This window comes from Chlamydotis macqueenii, chromosome 4 (assembly GCF_036417535.1).
Source record: "Chlamydotis macqueenii isolate bChlMac1 chromosome 4, bChlMac1.mat, whole genome shotgun sequence".
Lineage (NCBI taxonomy): Eukaryota > Metazoa > Chordata > Aves > Otidiformes > Otididae > Chlamydotis > Chlamydotis macqueenii.
Genome location: NC_141559.1, coordinates 65,753,826 through 65,774,434, shown reverse-complemented (window position 1 = coordinate 65,774,434; position 20,609 = coordinate 65,753,826). Strand labels below are relative to the sequence as shown.

At 35.8% G+C, this 20,609-nt stretch overlaps 1 protein-coding gene across 1 annotated transcript in view; it reads right to left on the bottom strand.

Annotated features, from left to right (window-relative positions):
* Positions 1–919: 919 nt before the first annotated feature.
* Positions 920–20,609, bottom strand: part of ADGRA3 (adhesion G protein-coupled receptor A3) — a 59,796-nt gene continuing 40,106 nt past the window's right edge. Inside the window, exons 10-19 of the mRNA XM_086746562.1 lie at positions 19,518–19,667; positions 16,649–16,810; positions 16,169–16,372; positions 14,876–15,089; positions 14,508–14,716; positions 9,070–9,194; positions 8,405–8,528; positions 6,536–6,681; positions 2,697–2,792; positions 920–2,501 (exon numbers count right to left, since the gene is read on the bottom strand). Of these exons, the coding sequence (XP_086602688.1) occupies positions 1,259–2,501; positions 2,697–2,792; positions 6,536–6,681; positions 8,405–8,528; positions 9,070–9,194; positions 14,508–14,716; positions 14,876–15,089; positions 16,169–16,372; positions 16,649–16,810; positions 19,518–19,667 (2,673 nt within the window). The 3' untranslated portion in view covers positions 920–1,258. The remainder of the gene's footprint in view (positions 2,502–2,696; positions 2,793–6,535; positions 6,682–8,404; positions 8,529–9,069; positions 9,195–14,507; positions 14,717–14,875; positions 15,090–16,168; positions 16,373–16,648; positions 16,811–19,517; positions 19,668–20,609) is intronic.

Below are 20,609 nucleotides of genomic sequence, written 5' to 3'. Positions count from 1 at the left end.
TATTCTATAATATTTCATTTTACATAAAATATTTTGACCTTGACTCTAATTTTTGTAATTATACTGCAATTAAATTTAAATTAGAGTTTAAGGTAATGACAACTTTTATTTTTCAATATTTACATTATTGTAAAAGATTGCATGTTTTAGCTATTGCTACTGCTACATGCTTTTTAAAACTGACAAGTTTATTAATGCAACTCTGCTACTGAAACTTTTTTTAAAAACACAGATGCTGTATAGTATTGGAGGCTATTCAGCAGATTGTCAAACGTAGGTGAGTAAAAGTGAACTTGCAACTCAAAACGTTCTCTGAGGAGTCAGTACACTGACATTGAACTTGAAGACCCTGATTTTGCATACCGATCATACTCTTGACAGATTATTCCATTGCCACCTATCAAAACATCTGTGCTATTTATTCTTCCACACTATTACAACTGAATGAGTGTTCAGATATGTGCTGTTGACTTTGGCAAATCAGTACCTATTGTCTGTGAACATTCATAACCTTCTCAATTACAAATGGTTAAACCAAATTTTAAAAAACCATCCAGTCAGGTAATTATGAGGGCAAAATAGAGTATTATCCAAAAACATTACCAGGTAAACTAAAACTCTGTGCAAGTGCATTAAAATAAGCCACAGCCATCTGAAAATATAACTAACTCACGCAACAAGTACAAAACAATGATTTTGGAGTAAACAAGTTGTTTGTATACTAAAAATCTCTAAAATATAGCAGCATTTCAAACAAATTCTAGGTGTTATGCAATTAATCAAGCTTTTTGCATTGTCTATTTCAGACAAAATATTTTCTTTAGTAACTGAAACAGATAGTGAAGTAGTAAAATCAAGATGACATTCAATGCAATAATTTTTTTTTTTACACACCCAACAAATAAGCGCAACATTGGGCTGCTGGGGAAAATACTATTTATTATACATTTAAATACAAATTTGAAATGTGTTGTGGACACATCTGCAGGTTTACATGTAAAAAGTAAAAATGTACAAATTTATGTTCTGCATCTCTCAAGATTAATACTTCAAAAAAATTTCAAAAAATACCAAAAGTTCATCTTTGTAAGAACAGCAAAGGCAACAATGCACACAATCTTTTGCTTGGCAGATTATCTTTGTTCCCTCCCTGTGTAAAGTACCTAGAGCTTGTAAACAGTCTTTTTTAAAGTGTTAATAGCTTTAAGGAATGTGTAATCACAGTTCATACGGATTCGTCCCACAATGAATTATAACACTACACTGTAGTTTCGTGTTTCCACAACCCAGTTCTAATATTACCAGTACTGTCTGCAGTGAGCAAGGGTCCATCCTGTCCACTGCTTTTAAGTGGTCCGTTCTGAATGGCTAAATTTAAGCCATAAGATTTTTGTTGATTCTCAAGTTCAACTGCTATTGGTTTCCTTAGAATATCTTTTTTGTTGTTGGTAGCTATCGTTTTTTCAGTATTCCTGCTGCTTTTTGGAAGTGTACTGCATGCATCACTGCTATCTTGTTGGGACTGGTTATACTGACGTTCTCTATATGCCAAGTAGGCTCTTCGGCTCCTTGAATGTCCTTCACTGTTGCTTTGTCGACTTTTAGGCAAGCCATTTTGCACACTTCCTTCCACACTTGTGGGAACATCATATGCGTATTCCCTCAGTACTGCAAGCCTGCTAGCACGATGTCCCTTGCTTCTGTTCTTATGATGCCGACTTGGGTGTCCGTTTGTCCGAAACTGTACCTCTAACGGAGCTACATGCATCTTGATATCATTATCTACTGAATGCTCCGTGAGACTGTTATCAAGTTGAGGACCTGTGTTCAGCGGCAGAGTAGTAGGGTGGCACTGAGCTGCTGCAGCTTGTAAATTAGTTAGTTTACAACCTTGAGAAGAATTTTTTAGGCTTGACACACTTTTATTTGTGCATGAAGATTCTGTGCTACTGTTGGTGCATTTAGGGGCCTCGCCATTGGTTCCACTGGAACTAGAGGGCTGCACGTTTACTTGCACTGAATATGTGCTCCTTCCAGGGCAGCAAGTCGTTATCCACGCGTGCCTGACATCTTCCCTGTTAACACAATGGTGCACCATAAGAAAGGCACTGAGGCTTAAACAGGTTGCCCCAAAAAAACAGCTGAAGATCAAATCCATGGGATAATACAGGGAAACTGACAGAGCTCCAAAGATCCACAGAGCAACATACAAAAGCAAAGTAAGCCCCACTCCCAGCAGTTGTGCTTGAAAACTGTGCTCGTTCTCCAAAGCAGATGTGGAAACTAATGACACCGACAATGAATCTTGATGAGCCAGTTCCCCATGTTCATTGGTGGCCAGACGCTGCTGTTCCTCAACAGATTCTTTAAGTTCATATTTACGTTCAGGGTGACGTTTTAGTTGTATGAATATGCTGAGAAAATACATACAGTTTATGAAAATTATAAAGCTAGCTGGTCCATAAAATGCTCCTAAGCTAGGTTCCCAAGTCATCCAGCAACTGGAAAAGAAACAAACCAAAGAATCAAAATTAACATAATCTCACAAGTCACTTACGCTTTGTCAGTTCACAATATTTTGAAATTATCTTGGATGTGTTACATTTTCTGGAAGAATCAGAATTAATCACAACAAGTACTTAGAAAAGCAAACCCATGAAATCTTATGAGAGAGCTCTTGGTTATATGGTACTTACTAAGGAGCATTAGGTCTGCTTCCATAATTTCGGATGTTTGCTGCTGCTGTTATTCCACAAACTATGATGGGGATCCCTCCACCAATAAGGTAGAACCTAAAAAGTAAAGCCAGTGTATCAGTGGTTGCCTAATGGCAATGGATTTTACTCAGTCACCATGAAGAAAATGAGAGCTTTCCAGGATTCTGGAAATACGCAAGCTCTTTAAGAAATAGAGCGAAACAGGTTTGGGCTTTGGCAGTATTAATTTTTCCTAATTTTTTTCCTCCTGTTGTAAACCACCTCTCTCTCACAGCTGCTCACCTCCCTCGCAGGCACTGAACAAAGGTATACACAGTTAGAAGGAGGAAGCAAAAGCTGGCAGTCAGAAGTTGTAAGCTGCTGGAAGAGAATATGGAAACTTCAAAGGAAAATACGGTATGTTCCAGAGATGAATTTATCTAATACTATGGACACTATGTTCAGAAGATGAGCCATAAGAACTCTTGTTACTTGGGTATTTTGTGTGGAAGGATTTGGGGGGTGGTGTTGGTTTGTTTATTTTTAATGGACTCTGTAATCTCACAGTACATACCTCCTGCTTCCCTGTGGTGGTGTTAATGAAAAGTCTATGCCTTCACAAGGACGAGGGCATAGGTTCTTGGAGTATTTAGCTTTTCATTCCAATGTCTATGAATTCACACTGAAGTCGTTAGTGGCAGATCAATTATTACTGACAGTCATTCCAATTAACGGCACTCTATCCTGCATCTTATGCTAATCCAATCCAAATTCAGATCAGAACATGCAGTGAAAACGACTACTGTGACATAGGGATGGGCAGTTTGTTTTGCCAACAGGAGACACCTGTTCTGGTGGTCCTGGACCTTTACACTGTGTTTCATATTATTCACTGGAAGTTACTGCTGTCTCACTTGATACACAAAACAACACCCTAAAATAAATTAAGTCTTTCTTGGAAGTCTAGGTACACTAAGTATATTAGTTTGTTGCTGAACCCTACAAAGATCAAATTCTGTCATTGGTTTATTCTGTATCTTGATGCAGCAACTGGGAGCTGGTCAGATGAAACAGGTATTTGTGGCAGATTTTATTTATCTTTCACTACAAATTACTAAATCACTGCCTCAAAGATTCACTACTACTCAAGTATGAACAGACAGGTGAAGCTGGTTCTGCGCAAGGCAAAAAAAAAAACCCAAACACAAACATGTGCACTTGTGTGTTGCTGTGTTTAAGTCTTCAACAATTCCTAGGAATTCAAATTACAAATCCAAACTATCATGCAACAAGGAGCTGTACGAACAGAACAGTAACTAACACACATATACAAAGTATGCTAGAGGAGATGCAGTAACATTAAGATTTTGGGACAGAATGCTGTACAAGCTAAAACCTTTCCTTAAGTTAGACCAAAAAGAGAAAAAAAAAAAATCTAATGACATGGCTACACAAGAGATCTTATGATGGTAACATAATAAATATACAAATATTTGTATTTTGTAATTTTACTTAAAATGAATACAAATATTTGTATTACTATAATACAAATACTGGGTGAATGTTCCACTTAGAAACATAACATTTCACTATTTACTTTTTTTTTTCCAGTTTATACTTCATATGAAGTATCCTGTTATTAAGATCTTCAGCAAGGTTCTTTGTAAAGCAGTTCTTTTACTTAAAAAAAAAAAAATTAAAACTGTTTTCTTTTGTCTTGGTTAGAGTATGCTGAACAAAATACTACTTCTGCACAACAAACTCCATTCCCTTCTTGTGATTGGCAGCTGAGGACATCAGTTATTTTTAGACCCTCTTGCCTGGCATGGCAATGGAATATACTTGGTATAAAGTTTTTCAGAATTAGGGAATTTCAATCAGTGCCATCTTCTGAACATGGCTACTGTGAGCCACAGCAAATCTCCTCTCTGATGTCTATAGCAGCGTCCTGAAGAACACCAGATACATGTCGAAGTCTTCCCACCTTGTGACAAAGTCCCCATCAACACATTGAATAAATATCATCATAAATATCATCATCACCAAAGTTGTCTTACATGCAATGAATTTCCCAAAATAAACTTATCTGTGCTAGAGAGAAAGGAAACTTAACAGGTATGAAGTCCACCCTCAAAATACCTACAGTAACTGAAGATCATTGTAAATGTCAAGTTTACCTATCATCTGCAAGGTGGACTTTAAACCGAAAGATCATAAAGCAGAATAATTTATATATAGCAAATAAGGAGAAAAATGTGTATCTAAATGTATTGATCTGGGCTTTTTTTTTTCTGTTCCAAAAGACCCTTTGCAATTCTGAAAAGGCGTATGGAGGAGGAAGATAAACAGCATGGAGGCAAAGAGAATAAATTGTTTTGTCTCTGTAAATTCAAGAAACAGGGGGCCTGATAACAGAGGGTGACCAGTTCAAACAAGCAAGAAACTCTTGCACAAAACTCTTTGCCCTGTGTCACTGTGGCTAGTTTTGTTTTGAACATAAATTTAAAAGACAACTGAATGGAGAAAAAAAAAATAAAAACAATAAAAAATCCTTTTATGGCTGTGCTATGCCAAAACATCATACATCTATCGGACTGAGGAAATCCCTGATCTGCAAGAAAGTGGACATTGAGAAAATACGAAAAATATGAAGTATGTTTGGTTTGTTCTGATACTTGTCTCCAGAGTTACTGCTATTGTCACAGAGGAGGAGACCAGATCTGAAATGGTATGTACAAGTTTATGTCTATGCAGAGCTGAGCCTGTGAGGCTCGTAATTTTACTGTAACATTTTCCAAAGGAAGAACTCCATAACAAATAATAAGGGATTAAAGGAAAAAAAAAAAAAAAAAAAAAAAATCACAACAGATGTTCCAAAAGGCTATTCAGTACCCTGCTGGAAGGCACACAGCTGGTGATGGATATGATATCCTACAGTGAATATAACAGATTTACTACTTCTTTAAAGCAAAATAAAAAAATTTAAGGAAAGCAATAACAGCATTTACATAGTACGAATATTAACCTTCTACCTTCTAACTAATCAGTTAAATATTTTATATGCTTGTATATAGTACTGCAAATTTTAGTTGATGGTATTCAGAAAAGCATTTCTGATTTTCTGCCATCTGTACTTTAAAATCTAAATATTTGCCTATAACTAATCAAAGTTAATCAACTTCTGCCACCTCGTGGTGAATTTCAGCTTAGCAGTTTTTAATTACTACCTACAGGCTCCGTAAGCTACACAAACAACGTACGTTAATGCTTTCTATTAAAAATATTTCACATAGGGTGAATTACACAGAAAATTAGTTTGTCCCATTTCAGAAATAAAAATTTTAAGAGAAATGCGTCACAAAGAACACTATTTTCATTTGATAATGAGTGATACCTATTTTTCAAATTATTTGTAAGCAGTCTTTGGAAAATATATTTACTTTAATTGCAGCATTTGTTAATTGTGTGATAACACAGTTCTCCATATTCTTTCTTCTATGATAATCTCATGGGAAGTGTTGTTATCCGAAGTCCTAACCAAAGCCCCTGTGGTAATGCTGAAACACTACCAATTTCTTCATTTACAGATCAGGAACACAGCACTGCAACAGCAATATGTTAAGACTATATATGTTAAGGTCTATAAGGACCATGTCCTTCATCTCGTGCTCCCTAACGTAATGCTGAGGAACCGAAAAATCCAGAAGGTACTTTACGGATCTGGAAATAAAATCTTCTATGAAAGGCACTTGTAAAAAACAGTAGTGACCTGTTAACATTTTCTGATCAGAGTACCAACATAGGAAATAATGAGTTGCAGAAACAAACAATAGGCTCACCTCAGCATTGGTCTGGGTGGAGGAGGTGGCTCATCAGGATCTTGACATCTTTTTGCTTTTTTGGTTACTTGCTTGTAAATATTACGAGATGTCACTCCCAGCCACAGTACTGTCGCAAGAGTAGAATAATGGAGAATTATCCCAACCTTCAAAAAAAAAAAAAAATAAAAATGAAGCCCCAAATATTTCCTTTCTACTAAGTTAAAAAATTAATAATTTAATATGCAACTTGCATAAAACCTGAATTTTCAAAAGCTCAATTAAAGAGAAGAAAAAAAATCCTGTTATTTTACTATGACTGTTCTAAATGCCAAGTCATTGAGGTTTTCAAATAAGTAAAATGTTATGCAAACTCATCTTTTTCTCAGTTGAGTCTGGAAAGGCTACATAGCTGCAGTTGCCTCTTGTGGAAGGAAAACGTGACGCAGGAAGAAATTTGCTGGCCAACATCGTTAAAATTACGTATCAATCATACACGTTAGGAAATTCTGTGTTTTATGAAACACACCTCTGAAAATACGTTACAGACGTTACTCAAACTGAAACAAGTAAGGGAACAGCAAGCTAATAACATTGTGGTAACTAGGTAGCAAGGCAGAAGAATATACACAGCTAACACTCATCAGCGATTTGAACATAATAGAGAAAGAAGAAAAAAAAAAAAAAAAAAAAAAAAAAAAGAAGTGTCATACTTTAGCTATTTAACCAGTCCAAACATTAATGCAAAGTCAGCCCCACAGAACGACTGGGCAGGATTTTGTCAAGGAAAGGCACAATCTGGTTGTCCTCTACTTCATTACTTATAAGCCAACACTGAGATGAAGTGATAGCAAGAAGTAGGTTTTGTACATCCCTTAAATGACAGCACACATGCATGGAAGACGTGACACTTCAGTTTCTGTTAAGATGACTGGAGGTGGGGTTTTTTTTCAAATTTCAATCACCAGTAAAAGCACAACTCTTAGAACAACCCGTCCATACCACAGAATTTCTCTTGGAGGATTACTGTCTCCAAGAAGGCAAGAAAAAAAGATTACAGTCTATCAAACTATTTCCTCACCTCCAGATATATACGTGTGTGCGCACAGACATAAGCATGCACACAGACTAGCGCAGGATGAAGATCAGGGACATATTTTTTGCAACGTTTTGAACTGTCAACCTAATAACTTCTGTAAATTCAAACAAAAAGCATTTTGGAACGTTACAGTGGGATTATAAACTTCTATGAATCACTGAATGGAAAAAGAAAATATTAAAAAAAATTTCACTGATATCATTCCCAAGCAGCAACTGTTATTATACTGAAACACTGCATCTGAATTAGAGATGGCGAGATCTTAGAAGAACAAATCATTATAAAAGAGCAGTTTCGATAAAGCTAGTGATGGTTGTTTAGAGAAAGTATGGGTCTTTGACTTGAAACACTTCTCTCTCTCTCTCCCTTTAGATAATACTGAGCAAATGGAAAGAAGTATTTTAATACCTGTGGAAATCAGTTTTCACATCTGTAAAGGCCACATATAGGCCTATAAAACAATTTCATAATAAATAAGTCTCAAAAATTAAACTAACAGGTAAAACTTTGTTTTGTGATAGCATTTTTGGACAAAAACATTTTCTGTTGCACTTCTGAAATACTTTTCCAGTTTTCAAGTAACGAAGTAGTTTTTACCTTCATGGCTGGATGAAAATACAAGAGAAGTCTTCAAAGTAAGAAAAATGATTGCTTTTTTTGTCTAGATTTTGCATTCTGATGAAAACACCTGTACAGTACTACTGTTCTGTAGGAAGCAACGGAAGTGTACCCATATACAGGAGCATGAAACTGGCAATTAATTTTTTTCGGCTGTTTGCATGTTCACTTACTGCTTGGCAAATGCTGGCATTCCTGGTCTGAGTTACGCCTCCGATAAACATCACACATGTCAGGAAAATATGAAAGCTCAGGTTAACTAGCATATGCCAGCTTTTTACACTGATCCTGATCACACTGTTAAAAGAAACAAATCAGACAACATAAAACACAGCTGCATTATTGTCCTTCTGAAACTAGCAAGATACACTTGTGATAAATGAGATATAATTACTGTTAATGATTGACTATGATGTACTTTGTAATCAAATATAATCTCTGGTCTTCATCACAAAAAAAAAGTTCAAACAACCCTCCTATTAACTAGTTTTATACAACTATCTGGGGTCTGATTCAAAGATTTTAGGCTTCAAGCTTTCACATCAATAGAAATGTAAAAGGCTGAACAGTTTTTTAAATTCTACCATTATTCTTGAGTTGTCTCTTCTTTATCATGAAGCAAAAGTGAAGAATTGAAGAGATACATGGTTATGAGAGCTAAATTGTCATATTCAAGAACAGATGAAACAGCTACTTGCTTAACTTCTAGTTTGCATCAACAAATTTTACAGGAAAAAAAACCAAATGCAGGTTACTATGTTGTATTCCTATCAAAAAGAAAAAGGAGTTCTAAGCGCTATGAAAGTAATTATTTTAGTCTAGTAATTGTGATTCATACCTGTGATGGTATATGTAACTGACTATGATCATCAACAGGCACATTAGCAAAACCATGGCAGTGGCATAAATTACTGGATGCAAAAGATCAGCTGGCTGCGTATATAATTCAGCTCCTGTCAAGTCCTGACAACAAAAAACAAAATTAACATTAATCCACCTTATCTCTTCATTTTGTGAGGGCGGAGGAATGGCAGAGGAATCAAATTAAGAAGTAACAGGAACCTTCCAGATGAAGTGTCTTCATCACTCGCCCCCCCCCAAGCAGGACCCTCCAATTATTTATTACCTGCTATTCTGGCTGGGCTTTATAAATGCACTCACTCATCTTATAGAACACTAAAGCTTCATATATGCTTGAATATACAGAGAAATTAGCAGCTTACAGACACACATCATTTTCTTCTTCCTAAAATATTTTATGTATAGCATGCAGAACAACTGTGTATTTCAGTTATGATTATTATTATCTTCTGCAACAACCCAAAGAACATTACAGAAAGCACCCTCAGTAAGTCTGCAGATGATGCTGTAGTCCGAGGGAACTGATCAATAGATTGGAGGATATTCAAGAGGGATGTTGGTAAGCCAAAGAAATGGGCTGATAAAACATCATAAAATTTAGCAAAGGACAATGCTAAGAGATCTGCATCTGGGATGGAATAACACCATGCATGCAAAAATACAGGCTGGACACTGGACTGAGTAGAAAGCAACAAAAGAATCACTTGAGGGTACTAGCAGACAAATGTTGACCACAAGTCAGCAGTGTAAAGTGTGGCACTGGGCTGCAGGTTACTTTACTAGCGAAAACAAAGCAAGGAGGGGAATTGATTATTCCCTCTGTTCAGCACTGTGAGACCATCTCTGCATAGCTGTCTTCAATTTGAGGCTCCCCAGTACAAGAAAGGCGCTAACATACTGGATGGAACAAGTCTAACGGATTACTGGGATACATAGCAGGCTGAAGCACACAATGTCTGAGGCTGAAAAAGCTATGTTGGTTCATCTTTAAGAAGAAAAGGAAGATGGGAGAAATCTCATTATTATACTGAACTACCTACTGGGATGGTATAAAGACGACTGAGTCTTCTTGGATCTGAACCATGAAATGATGAGTCAATGAACGTTATCAGCAACACGGAAAATTCTGATCAGATACAGGAAAAAAAATTCTGATGAAAGTGGGCACACACTGCCCAGAAGAGACTGTAATCTCTGTCCTTGGAGATACTGAAAGCTTGACCGAATATGACCCTGAGTAATATGATCTGTCTTTGAAGCTGATCAAACTTCAAGTAGGTAACTGGACCGAATGACACCCAGATGCTCCTAGCAGACTGTTAATCTATGACTACTGTTTGACTGGAATAGAAATTTGATAACTCAAATAGAATTCAACAGCTCTTCAGCATCGTTCAAGTTTTCCGAATCTACCTGTGAAAATATTACGCAAGGAGTAAGCATGAAATGGAACCCTGGACTATTAAAGCACGCAGCATTTCAAATAACATCTAATTACAGTTACTAACAAGAATAAATAGTTCTGTTTGGATGCAGTTACAATTTATTAAGTGTTCCGTTTCCATAACAGTAACAAACACTGGAGAAAAAAAAAACAAACAAAAAACCTTCAGTCCCTTCCAGCACAAAATAAAACAAATTTGCTTAACTAAGATCAGTTGAAAAATTCATTAAAAATAATTTTTCAGGAGGGACAGGATACAGAAACTTCGCTCACCTGCAATTTTGAGTGGCTCACCTAAACCCCTAGAGCTGGCAAAGTTCAAAAGTGTGCTAGGGGAACAGAGAACAAATTTGGCATTCGCAATGAATAACAAAACATTAGGAGGAAGCTTCAGTTTGTTTTGAGGAAAAATCACAGTAATATACAATCTGTTTTTAAGGTTAGGATGGGTAACCTGATTACATAGACAGGAGTAGAGTTCTTGAATTAAGGTTGACAATTAAACTAGAGTCAGCTCTCTTCACCACTCCTTCAACTGTTCTTTCATCAGAATATAAATTTGTTATTCATAACTAACTCACCAACCTCATTTCAAACTAATTTAATCAGATTGGCAGTTTGGTTTTTATGTGTTTGGTTGTCTTTGGCACCTGGAAAAAAACACTTTGGGAAAGATAATAAGATATTACACCTCAGGCAGCCAGTGTCATCTCATTTCAACACTACCCACGGCCTGGGTTGATATCCAGCTAAACATCCCTAGGAACTCACTGCTGTTACAAGCATGAACAAATGTATCGTCACACATAACCAGTGAGTACCAGAGAACAAAAACTGTAGGAGAGTTCTAGTTACTGCTTCCACACTGGTGAGAGGTAACACAATGTCATAGAATAGTTAGGGTTGGAAGGGACCTTTGAAGATCATCTAGTCCAACCCCCCTGTAGTAAGCAGGGACATCTCCAACCAGGTCAGGTTGCTCAGAGCCCAGTCCAACCTGGCCTTGAATGTTTTCAGTGATGGGGCATCAGCCACCTCTCTCGGCAACCTGTTCCAGTGTTCTACAACCCTCATTGTAAACAATTTTTCCCTAATATCTAATCTAAATCTACTTACCTCTATTTTGAAACCGTTACGCCTAGTCCTGTCACAACAGGCCCTACTGAACAGTCTCTCCCCGTCCTTCCTGTAGATCCCTTTGAGGTACTGGAAGACCACTATAAGGTCTCGCTGAAGCCTTCTCTTCTCCAGGCTGAACAGGCCCAATTCCCTCAGCCTGTCCTGATAGGAGAGGTGCTCCAGCCCTCTGATCATCTTTGTGGCCCTCCTCTGGACCCTCTCCAACAGGTCCATGTCATGCATGTATTGGTGTGAACTTTGAGACTCAGAGCTACAAAATCAGAAGATTTACAATGATCTTCTAAAACATCTGAGAAAACTCAGTATGCCTTGCTAGCAAACGCCTTGACCCAATACCCACTGTCAATGGAATTCTTACTGATTGCACTGACATTTTTAATCAGACCTACCAAAAGGAGTGAGGGGAGCTAATAATGCTATTTCTGAGCTAAATTGATCCTAAATAATAATAATTTAGTATAAAGTAACGACAGTAAAATAACAGTAGAGATGACATTAAGAACATTGTTGGGGTGTTTACAGTCAACTAGCAGAACTCTGTTTCTGCTCAACTGCGATTTTTTTTCCTGTGCTGCAGGCCTATAATAATGAGATTTCAGCTGAACCTCCTGGCTATAACTTCTATTATTAAACAGTGGTTAAAATAATTTCCAAATAAATACAAAATTGTATAACTGTCTTCCTAAATTGCTAGATCAGTAAACCAGGCACCCAGTTATAGGTTTCCTTATCAGAGAGGACTTTCCATTATGTTCTGAACTGTATGAAGATGGGTCAGTACATTACAACCTGCTTACCACACACATACATACTAAAGTCAAGTCAACAAAAAAAGAGTGCAATAAATCTGGTAAAGTCATTTGCCATCCAGGCAAGATGGCATAACACTGCGTTCAGGTCCCTCCCGCCACTACTGTCATTGACATCAAACACATGAACAACTGCTGAATTAAAAGCCAAACTTCTAAAACTGAACCCAGAAGAATTTCCTATGAGTCTGGGACCAGAACCTGGACTTTCACAACACGATGAGAGTTTACAAATGAAATAGGCTATTATGGCTTTTTCAGTTAATACATGAATAAGTATTATTAATTTCTTTTTCGGTAGCCACTTAAGCATCCGGAGCTTTTGCAGTGTATTAACTGAGTGCAAGGAACATGTAAACAGATGAACATTACTCTGTCTCCCTCCACCTACTACCTCCTCTCCAGTCTCTACAGCCTAACATTTTGGGCAGTAGCTAAATATTTAAGAAATACCAGTTTTGAGCAAGCATTGAATGGGAGCCACTGGCAGAAAAGGAAGAAAATTGCCCCTTCCCCCAGCTTTTTTTTTTTATATAGAGAACTGTTGACAATCAAATAACTCACAATAAGATATTGATATAAACTTATCATCCATTAATTTAAAAATAGTCATTTACAGCAGCAGATTGAATATGCTCTTCATTTTTCTTCCTCCAGATGGCAGAAATGTGACTAATTTAAAGCATAATCTCTCTTTACATGCATACTACACACACAAATGAAGATTAAACTCCATTTATAAAGAAGGTTATGTTTTAGGAAAGGATTATATATTTTAAAAATATCAAAAAAGGGAACTATAGGATTATAACAGTTTGAAGTAACTTAAAGAAGTACCTTCAGAAGTAAAGTGAAAAGTTGCTCTCTTTGAGCTCCTTTTAAAAGTTTGGCATGTAAATCTTAACTTTATGTACACTCAGCTTTTTGGTATTCTCTTATTTAATTCTCTCAATAAGGATATTTTTGAAAATCTGAGTTGCAAAACAAAAATAGCAACTTCCCATGCACCGATCATTATAAAGGAATCCTTTTTCTTCCATGTACGACTATGTAAAAATATATATTTAATTCTACACAGAGCACATTAACCACAACAAAACCCACACAAAGTTTACACTTCATATTTCCTAAACCTTTCACTATTTCCCTCAGCTTCCTACTAGCCTACCATTTTTATGTATCACGTTCTATCATTTAGCATCTGTGGCGATGACTGACGAGCAGGGCAGCAGTCACAATCTGTAAAAAGGGAAGCTGCCCAGGCAAAATTATGAAATGAAGAGCTCTGGGAACAGACAAAGAAGACATCCTACTTTATAACTGAAGAGTACTAAAAGAAGGTGTCTTATTCCCTTCTTTTTTAACTATTACTCCATTTGAGAATTGATCAACCATTTTATTTACATCAATATGCTAAGATTAGAGTTCAGATACTATTTTTTTAAGCAATATTTCAAAAATATTTTAGATAATAACTGTTCTGGTTTTTTTTTTTTTCTTTTTCAATGTCTTCTGGTAACATACCTACATACTAGTGAATGAATTTACAGTGCAATAGCTACTCTGGCTATGGATCACAGTAAAAAAAAAAAAACAACCTAGGAAAACACTCCTGTCAACAGACAAAGCTAACAAATTTAATCTAACACAGACAAGATAGGGTTTTTTCCACCTTTACTTTTCTTTATTTTAAACTGTCATTATTAGACTAAAGTTCATAAAAGCCCATTTGATTAAGTAGCTTATTAAAATGGCTTCCTTTAATACAATACTTCTCATATGAAAATTCTTTAGTGTCTAGTGTATTCAGCAATTAATTCCACTTTGACAGATTTCCACTTAAACCTCACCTTACATCAACATTTATTCAAAATAAGCAAAAACTGAACATTTCTTATGCCTAGTTTTATGTGAAATATAATTTGGGAATGCTTGTTTTCTTTAACGCAAGGAAAAAAACCCAGAATTGTAATTAGAATAATTTTAAATTCTAGAAAGAAACATGTAATTTAAGTGTCATACCATTAAAACAGCATAGTTGCTGAGGGAGTAGCACTGAATGGTAGTAATATTTTCATCAGACAGAAGAATGCGACAACCATCAGATTTCCATCCCCCTTGTCCATTCAGGAGATCAAAATCCCACTGAGCTGCAACAGCATCTGCTCCATGTGCAATGCGCCGCAGTGTCACATTTATAGGAACGTGGTGACTGGCTAGGTTCAAACCATCTGTTACAAAAGAAATATATTTGCACATAAATTTCTCAACATATAACACATTAGGTACTAAAAACCTTTTACTAGATATATACTGGCTGAAACCAAGGAGTTAAAAATGTTTCTTATTTTTAAAGATCATAAAAAAAAAAGGAATAATAAAAAACAAACCTATCTTGGTAAGAATAACTGGTGTTACAACTGTACGACGCTTCCCATCATCAGCCAGATTTGTTGAATTTCCTGTTGCTGGAAAAAGCTTTCCATTGCGAAATGCAATAAGCTGAAGCTTGTAGACAGATTCATCTGCTTGTCTGATTTCTCTTTTTTGCTTTTGAGTGAAAAGGGAAGCTGGCAACTGGATAGAAGCTTCTACAATTGTGTTCTAGAAATATAGAGATTTTTAAAATTTTAAAAGAGATTCTTTACAGAGATTAAATTAGCAGCAACAACTCCAACTGAGCAGTGTCAGAGATTAATGCATTTAACAAACTATGTATTGTGACGTGCCTATTTGACAAGTGTTTCCAAATGATCCATAACAAAATAGTTGCATCGGGTTATTAAAGTCTTAACACTTTTTTAAAGAAGATTAAAAAGTTAAGATTCTGTAGTTACCTCACTTGTTACAGAGAGTAAAATTGAAGTTGATATCAGTAAAGTATTACAAGAGTTTTTCAGATTAGACTACTGGCAACTAGAAGCAGCAACCAAGACAAGCAGACAAAGAAATGCTGTAGTTGTGCATTAGTACCATTCAAAAATCAAACACTGTATACAAATAGGTTTTGATAACTTGTATGTAAATTATACTTGGGTAGAGAAGCATGGATGTAATTTCATAGAGTTACCTAATTTCAAACATACACCCTGCAGTGATGTTCAAGCAAATTAAGTGATAAAAGCAAACTAGTATGTTGGGGAACGTAACTGAAAAAATACTTTTACAGAATATGAGGAAATGTTTCCATGCTATACACACCCACATATATACATATGTGTGTGTACACACACACACAAATGAAATTAACCTTTCAGGTCCATTTTCTATTTCATGCTTAATGACAGTATCACACTGAACAGAACATTTTAGATATTAGAGGAGACTGGTAATACCCGATTTAGTATGTAAAGAAGGTGAAAATACAGAAAAATAAAGCCAAGTATAATTATGAACGAGGGAGCATTCCAATTTCAATACTTCTGAAAAGATCTGAAAGCATCTTTCAACTTAAGAAGTTTTAATAAAGAAAACCACATCTTATTAAAAATTGTGTCCATTAAAAAACTACTCTGTCATTAAACTTTATTGTCCTTTGTCACTTTAATTATCTCATCACAGGCATTCTAGATTACGTTAAAATGCTGCTTTACCATTGGCAATTAATAATAAAGCTTACTTTCCAAATTATTAGTATTTAAGATATTATTACAAAGTCAGTAGGAAAACAATGAGTATCCAACCTTTAAAGCCAGACTTGACAGTGTATTTGAGACGTTGCACTTAAAGCTTAATTGTTTATCTAGATTTCCATCTGGATCTCTTCTCCCATAATCACTGAGCCCTGTACGGTCTGACGTAGCCACTTTCTGAAATACGGTACATGTCATCCCAGTGAAACCAGCAGCCTTTATTACATAAGCCTCAAGAGCGATATTTGGAGAATACTGTGATGAAAAAAATATCAAACATTAAATAATATTACACACCACAGGAAAAATAATAAATAATCTTAAAGGGATTTTCTGCCATAACAGAAAAAGAAACATCCAGAAAACTGTTTCTGTTTATCTGGCAGGGATAAATCTGTTCAGAGTATTTCTCTTCTCCCTACAGAAATAGTAGGCATTTCAGATAAAGCCAACATCTATTAAGAAAAATAGAAGTCTATTGAAACTCAAGAGCCAGCAAAATGTCTTCTAAATAAATAAATTTATACTTACAGTAGAATAAACTTGAGCTCCATTTGCAAGCCGATACATAGCAATTTTCTGCAGACACTGCACAATTCTAGTGCAAGCCTTGGCTTCCCTTTGTGCCATCCACAGAACGCGTTCATCAGCTAACATGATGTTACTTGCGATGTCCACCATCACATCACCAAGCTAACAAGAAAGAGAAATAAGACTATTTCATATCTTGGAAAGCATTCATCGAGTAGAATCATTATCAGAAAATACAAAGCAACTTGTCAGCAAAAAAGCAAAAGGAAATTGGTTGTTCCTATTTCAATCACCCCATGTCATGTTGAGATACTGAAATACTTTGACTCAGACATTTACCTCCATCCAAAAAAAAATGTTATGCTAATGTAATTTGTCTGTTTACATTACACTTAGAAAAAGAAAACATGAGAAATACAGGTATACGTTCTGCTGTGCTAATTATTTTAAAGGATTATTTATAGCAAATTTTAAACCTAAAATAAATAAACTATAAATCAACAATAATACCATTTGCCTGTATGGGAGGATAATAAGAAAATATTAATACAGGCAAAAATTATCACGTAATGCTTATGCTTCTCTTCCTTTCACTATGTCTGCCTCTTCTTTGATTGCTTCCTTGTTTGCCTTAAATTTTGCACAAACTGTTTTAGGTCACAGGTTACACATGAGAGAGAAAACAAACACTCGCAGGTACCAGAGCTGCTTTCAAACCACCAATTACATCGTTTTAAGTTTATGCTCACACTCCCTACCCTGTCTTCTGTATGACAGACAAATACAAACCATAAAGGGAATTCATTTATTTAGGCCACAACTCTGCCAGAATTAATGGGCATCTATACTGACACCTGACCTACACCAGATTTTTACAACATTTGAGAAACAATGACAAATATTGGATCAAAAGTGAAGGTACATTATTTTCTACTTGAATTGACTGAAATGCAATTTGCAGTGCCTAAATTTAGGGACTGGAATTTTCTGCATAAACAGAGACAGGGTGGAGTGGGGAAGACATCTCCTTTACCATCCAAGGCTTCCTAATTTCTTTTCAGAATATTACTAACAAGGAGAGGACACAGTAGTTTGATTTTCTTTTCTTTTTTTTTTTTTTTTAATCTTTAAAAATAAATGCAAGAATAGGAATATAAAAATATTTACTGTTTTAGGAACTGTCTCTTTTAGGGACAGACTCCACAATCAGTAAACATTCTCAACAGCTAACACAGAGCCCCAAGCAGTATTTGCAGGCTGTAGTCCTTTTCATTAAATTCTCAAGAACAAACCAAAGTTCAATCCATTTAAGATGCTTATTATGACTTATTGCTACTTGAAAAATTGTAACATGTTTTACATGTCAAATGGTGGTTTTATGATAAATTATCAGTATTAAGATCCTGAAGTCACAGGACTCAAGCTGTTTCACGTTTCATACTTTTTAAAAAAAGTATTACACATTATTCTTTCCCCTGCTTACTAAGGTATATACAAGTTTTTCCACCTGAATTCTAACTAAAGACAATCTGCTACGAACTTTCTGAACATTTGTCTTTGACACGAAACAGCTATTAAATACAGCTTTTTATAATTTATAGTAGTTATCTTTCACAATAGCCACCATAACACAAACTAAAGAACTGACAATAAGAGGGTGTAAGTGAACAGTGTCAAGAAATTTGTAGAGTAACACCCTAACAAGAAATAACTAAATCTTGTTAACAGCTACTAAAAATTACTAAATGAAATTGCACTCATGTTCCTCGAATATACCAGCAAATCAAAAGGTTGACTTCAAATCAAAACAATTAAGACAAAAAAAATACATTGTTTAAGACCAAAACTACTCATGAATTTAACTTAATTTTTTCCTATCATCTATTACTTTCTAACATGGCAAAGTAATGCCAGATTATGCCACTCTACAGACAATAAATCACAGCTGAGAAAAGAATATCCTTATAATATAACAAATCATGCAGCAATCTAAAACATTTCTATTTTCAACTGAGTACAAAACCAGCCATTTAATAAACTGCTTGCATAATTCCAAAATACACACACACAAAAAATTCAAGCTACAGTTTTAAAAAAGGAGATTTAGCTGGAAAATTCTCTGAGGAGTTCTGCAAAGAATTTAGAACCAGCATTTTATGGTTTGCTGAGGGTGGATGAGGAAAATTTGGCTTTTTTTTGGCGCAAGTTTAAAATTGAGGCATTGCAGCCTCCAGCTTCCCAACATGCACTGTACAGTGAGATCAATATAACCTCTGTTCAGCAGTGAAACAGAGAGTTCTTATCCACTGGTGGGATTATTCAACTACACTATTTTACTATGTTTCTCCCCAGTGAGCGTTCTCTAAGATTTTATTTTAATGTCTTGTCTTATATCCTGCAAGATATAGGAATACTGAAAACCTTAGAGATACAGCTCAATACTGAATAAGACAGTCTACCATGGTGGGAGGGGAGAACATAAGTCTTGTTTTATTCACTATTGAGAGGATCTCTGAGGCTTTCATTATTTGTAGTTTTAGATAAGAACACACCAATGAAAACCTGTGTGACCCACTCTATACTAAATAAAAACAGACTTACGGTACCTATCTCCCTGCTCCAGTGCTGACCAGAGGTGTTACTCACATTACAGGTCCAGTGAATGCTGGATCATCTCAGCGCGAATGCAAAGTCTGTGACCATGGGTCAGCAACTTCAGGGACCTACTAAACAAACAAAAACATGAAGTAGAATCTGATAATCCACTAACTCAGTGCCTGCATCTAACCTTGAGAAGGTTTCACTGCTCAGAATACTTAAAGACAAACACTGTGATTATCTTTAAAGTGATGGCAAATTATCCAGTTACCTCTTTATATTTTTCAGCAAATCTTCCAAATTTCTCTATCATTTCAGCCACAAAAATAACATCCATCTTATCAGAAAAATTTGCTGCTTCAACAGTGTAAGCCAAGAGTTGTCTTGCTGTTGCCACTGCATTAGTAAGATTGAGCGGCATCTAAACAGAGAACAAACATAAGCATTTCAGAAGTGAAAATTAAGTACAAGATAGAGGCAACACTTCAGCAATTAATAAATAAGCATTTTCCCAAATAAGACAGCAATTCCAACAGGGAATTTAAGTGTTTTAAGTAGCCAGGGACTACCACCTTATCTGTTAGCAAAAACATTTCCTACAAGTCAGAGAACCAGCATTTGTACTTGCAGCCAGAAACTGGGTTTTGTCCTGTTGTCCTAGAAGGGATAGAGGTGTTCCAAAAAGAAAAGGAAAGAAGGACAGAGTGGGGGGCAAGGAGAGAGAAGAAAAAAGACAGTACTGTCAAATGCTTATTTTCCTTTTCACCAGAGCCTTGGCATGACAACACAAAACTCCTAAAATATGGTATTTTATAGCAAGAGAAGCCAAAAGAAATTCAAACATACCACTGCATACCATTCACTCTTGATTCTGTAATTACAGAAAGCGTTTGGAATGGAACACACACACACACGAAAAACCAAGATAGATCCTCTCTACAACAAAGCTCATGATTTCACTTCTGAAACAAGCACCATAGTGGAAAATTCTTTACTAAATAATACACCACAGCAACATGTCTGAACTAACAGGGAGCAAAAATGGGAAATTTCACGTAGTACAATGGAAAGCTGTACAATTATTCAGATGCTGTTTCTCCATGATAATCCGAACTAGAGATTTTCCAGCTCTCCATTTTCTGGTGTACAGATGCCTAGTCTGCTCTACTGAATTTGCAATGTGCCACAAAAACAGAACTATGTATTTGTCTCTGCTGGTCTTAGCACTTGTACATAGATTTGAAGGCAATTAATGGAAGATTTCTTTTTTTTTTCCAAAACATGCATGCATTTAAATGCATTTCATGCATTTAAGTGTAAATAAAATTCAAAGTCATAACACACACACACACACTGAACAAAG